This window comes from Photinus pyralis, unplaced genomic scaffold, assembly GCF_008802855.1.
Source record: "Photinus pyralis isolate 1611_PpyrPB1 unplaced genomic scaffold, Ppyr1.3 Ppyr1.4_unclustered_Scaffold3755, whole genome shotgun sequence".
NCBI lineage: Eukaryota > Metazoa > Arthropoda > Insecta > Coleoptera > Lampyridae > Photinus > Photinus pyralis.
Genome location: NW_022171448.1, coordinates 1 through 3,152, shown reverse-complemented (window position 1 = coordinate 3,152; position 3,152 = coordinate 1). Strand labels below are relative to the sequence as shown.

The window sequence follows — 3,152 nt, the reverse complement described above, 5'->3', positions numbered from 1 at the left end:
CTATAACAGAGGGTAGTTCATAATGTATCATTCTTCTATTATTTGCATTTTAATAACCATGTAAAATTGATACTTACCCATATCACATTTTATCTCATAGGCGTTTTTCATTCCACTTTATCACTGCCTATGATGCGATATGGTGTAAGGTCGCTTTTATGCACACGGTTTTTGTCACCAAGGTGACAAAAAACGAGACGTTTATACATGAAACAAAATGGAACTTTTGTTTAGCTTTCAAATAAAATGTGTTACCTTTACATATAAAATTCTTCAGTGCCTGGGACTGAACGGATTTTAATGAAATTTTGTGTATGAGTCTGTGTGTCCCGGAATCGTTTAAACATATAAGTGGCCATCGTACTACTAAATTCAATGGTAGGTACTACTGTGTCACATGTCTATGATCGTGTAACAAGAAAGTGCATATTGATAAAAAATGTATCTACATAGTGTGTTATATATATTTGGTGTAGAAAGATAATTAAAAAGTAGTCACAATGCCAATCGTTTTTCTAGTTCCTCCATAAATAGTTCAACATCGAAGTTTTTCCATTTGACCAACTCACCCGTTCACATATCGATACACGTCTACCTGCAGATTAGCAAAATAATAAGTGCCTATGGAAGCATCAGCGACAATAAACGTGTTGCCTAAAAGTACCAATTTAATTCCTAGTGCCTATTGCAATGCGGTCTCTAATTCCAGGTCACAGCAAATGCGTATTAAAAATAGAATAACTTTACTTAATATATAGAGTATGCAAGTTACAACTGTATGACTAGATTGTGTTTATTATGTTATATTACAAATCAATTATCAGCAATTGACACAAAATCATGTAAGTACTAAAAACTATACCATGTATTAAATAAATTTGTAACGATGGAAAAGGAGCGTACAAAACCAAAATTTTTCAAGAGAAATCAACTAAAAAAGAATGTGCATTAATCAAATATCACGCCACTTAAATTGAAATAATCAGCTTAAAATGTACTATTATGTATAATACTAGGTACTAAACATTAATTTACTATTAAATTATATAACAAAATAAATATCTTACATATATGGCCAAGTACCAAAATTTCCGAATTTAAATCTATATTAGTTCGGCTACATATTCTAATTGTCCCTCGTTATTCACACTCATTTGTGAATCATGACGATGCGATCTACATTCCTCTGATTCAATGTCCCCCAAAGAAGAATCGGGGACTTGAAACGTGGAGCCTTGAAAACCCATTGCGGCTTCGTAGTACTGAAAAGAAGTTAAAATGTAGGTAGTGGTATACGAAACAAATACTTAATTGCAAGACTTGATAATCAAGTGCCATTAATGGAAAGCACTTCTTACATTTACTGTGTCCTTAAGGGAACCCTGTGAACTAGTCGAATGGCGAGGTATTCGTGATAATGTGGCGTAATCTGCAATGTCATCTCCCAATGACAAGGTTGCAGTATGAGCCGATCCCCTTCTGTTTGGATGTTGAATGGTTGCGTAAGTGTTGTCATCCTAGGACTTATGTTACACACTCGTACATATTAATCGGAACACAACTTACTAAGACATAATCACTACTATTTCTCCTTTCCATTGCAGCTTGATCCGGCTCATTGAACACTTGCATTGTAAGTTCTTGTTCTTCATAGATTTTCAGTTTTCTAAAACAAATTTGTATTACTTAATATACTGTGTGAAAACCACTTTTGCAGAATTGGAGTGACGAATATATTAATATTATGGGTAAAAATGAATTGAATACTCGAAATAGTTTTTCTTTATCACTTCCGAGTGAAAACAATTTTATTTACACTTGGTCGAACAATTAAATAAAATTTTTATTTTTTAATAAACAGTCCCATTTCTAGGGGCGCAACGGACACTCCGCCCAGAGACCCCCCTCTGGGAATATTTAGCCGAATTTGCTACCTTCATTCGGTCATATCAAGTTTACATAATTATAATTAAGATAAAAATGTAGAGATGATAAAAGAGCTTTCAAAGTTTACATTAACTCGATAATATAGAAAAATACAACACACTTTAGTAATATAAGAATTCGTATACGTAACAAGTTTAATTTTACAGAGATTTGTGAATGCATTAAATATTAACAAAAAAATAAGGCAATGTAAGAAACCGTTAGCGATGTTGATGGTTTCACACAAGCAGCAATTCGGAACGCCCTCTACATGATCGAACACAGTAAGTTAATTTAAATTAATATAAATTAAAATTAAAAATATAAAATAGACAGTGTAACTCTTCAATTCAAAACTTCTCAAAAACTAAAAACTCACCAAAAAAAATTGCAACAAGCTATTTTGTAGAGTATTTTATTCCACATTACCCAGTGTATGTGAGAAAAATTAAAAAAATTGTTTCAAGCCTTTATGGCTCTTTTAAACTTCCTCAACAACCATGATGGCCTTCAATTTAGATTTTCTTACACACAAAATTATGAGTTTCCCATTTGTACATAAACAGAACCTCCAGTTTTAACATCAACTGCTACCCAGATGTGGCAGTCGCTTTTCGACTTCTGCTGATAAGTACTGTGGGCGTTGTTATTACGAAAAAACAATTAAAATGATTTTTTTAAATCATTTTTTTTAGTAATTGGTCAATAGAAGTCGTTGATGTAATGGAGTATGTAGGACTGTTTCTATGGCTGCCTACATATGTATTTTTTTCCATCAATTGAATGATGCTATGTAACAATCCTTAGTTATGACGTCATAATACACAGATGAAGTACAAGTACCTAACTATAGAAGGATGTGAGGATAAGATATTTCAGAGACGTGAACCAGTACCAAAATCCCTTGTACATACAAAATCCAGCAAGATGGAGCAATTAATGAATACCAAAACCTAAAGGCTAAAGCTTGAAAAAACAAACAAACAAAACCGTTACAATTAATAAAAAAATGAAACTAAATTTAAGGTAGATAAATGGAATTCGGAAAAACAGACGCGAAGATAGTGCTACAAGATTATATCTTTCATTTTCCGATTTCCATAAGTAATGAGCTATCTGTAACTGTAACATATTTGCATGGTAATACCATTGTTTAAATACATTTAAACAATGGTAATACCTAGTACCCAAAATAACAACTAAATCAAGATTACAGCACATATATA

At 32.3% G+C, this 3,152-nt stretch overlaps 1 protein-coding gene across 1 annotated transcript; it reads right to left on the bottom strand.

Moving 5' to 3' along the window:
- Positions 1 to 479: 479 nt before the first annotated feature.
- Positions 480 to 1,939, bottom strand: LOC116182120. Its single transcript, XM_031502620.1, has 3 exons — positions 1,567 to 1,939; positions 1,359 to 1,517; positions 480 to 1,262 (listed from the first exon to the last, which is right to left on the bottom strand). Exons 1-3 carry the CDS (start codon positions 1,630 to 1,632, stop codon positions 1,104 to 1,106), a joined length of 384 nt encoding a protein of 127 aa, XP_031358480.1. The 5' UTR covers positions 1,633 to 1,939; the 3' UTR covers positions 480 to 1,103.
- Positions 1,940 to 3,152: the final 1,213 nt, after the last annotated feature.

Bases quoted from the DNA above. Each gene is read 5' to 3' on its own strand.
- LOC116182120 (XM_031502620.1), bottom strand. From the start codon at position 1,632: ATGCAAGTGTTCAATGAGCCGGATCAAGCTGCAATGGAAAGGAGAAAT. The intron at 1,518-1,566 runs GTAAGTTGTGTT...CATAAGTCCTAG, and splicing joins ATAGTAGTGATTATGTCTTA to GATGACAACACTTACGCAAC. The intron at 1,263-1,358 runs GTAAGAAGTGCT...ACTTCTTTTCAG, and splicing joins CCCTTAAGGACACAGTAAAT to TACTACGAAGCCGCAATGGG.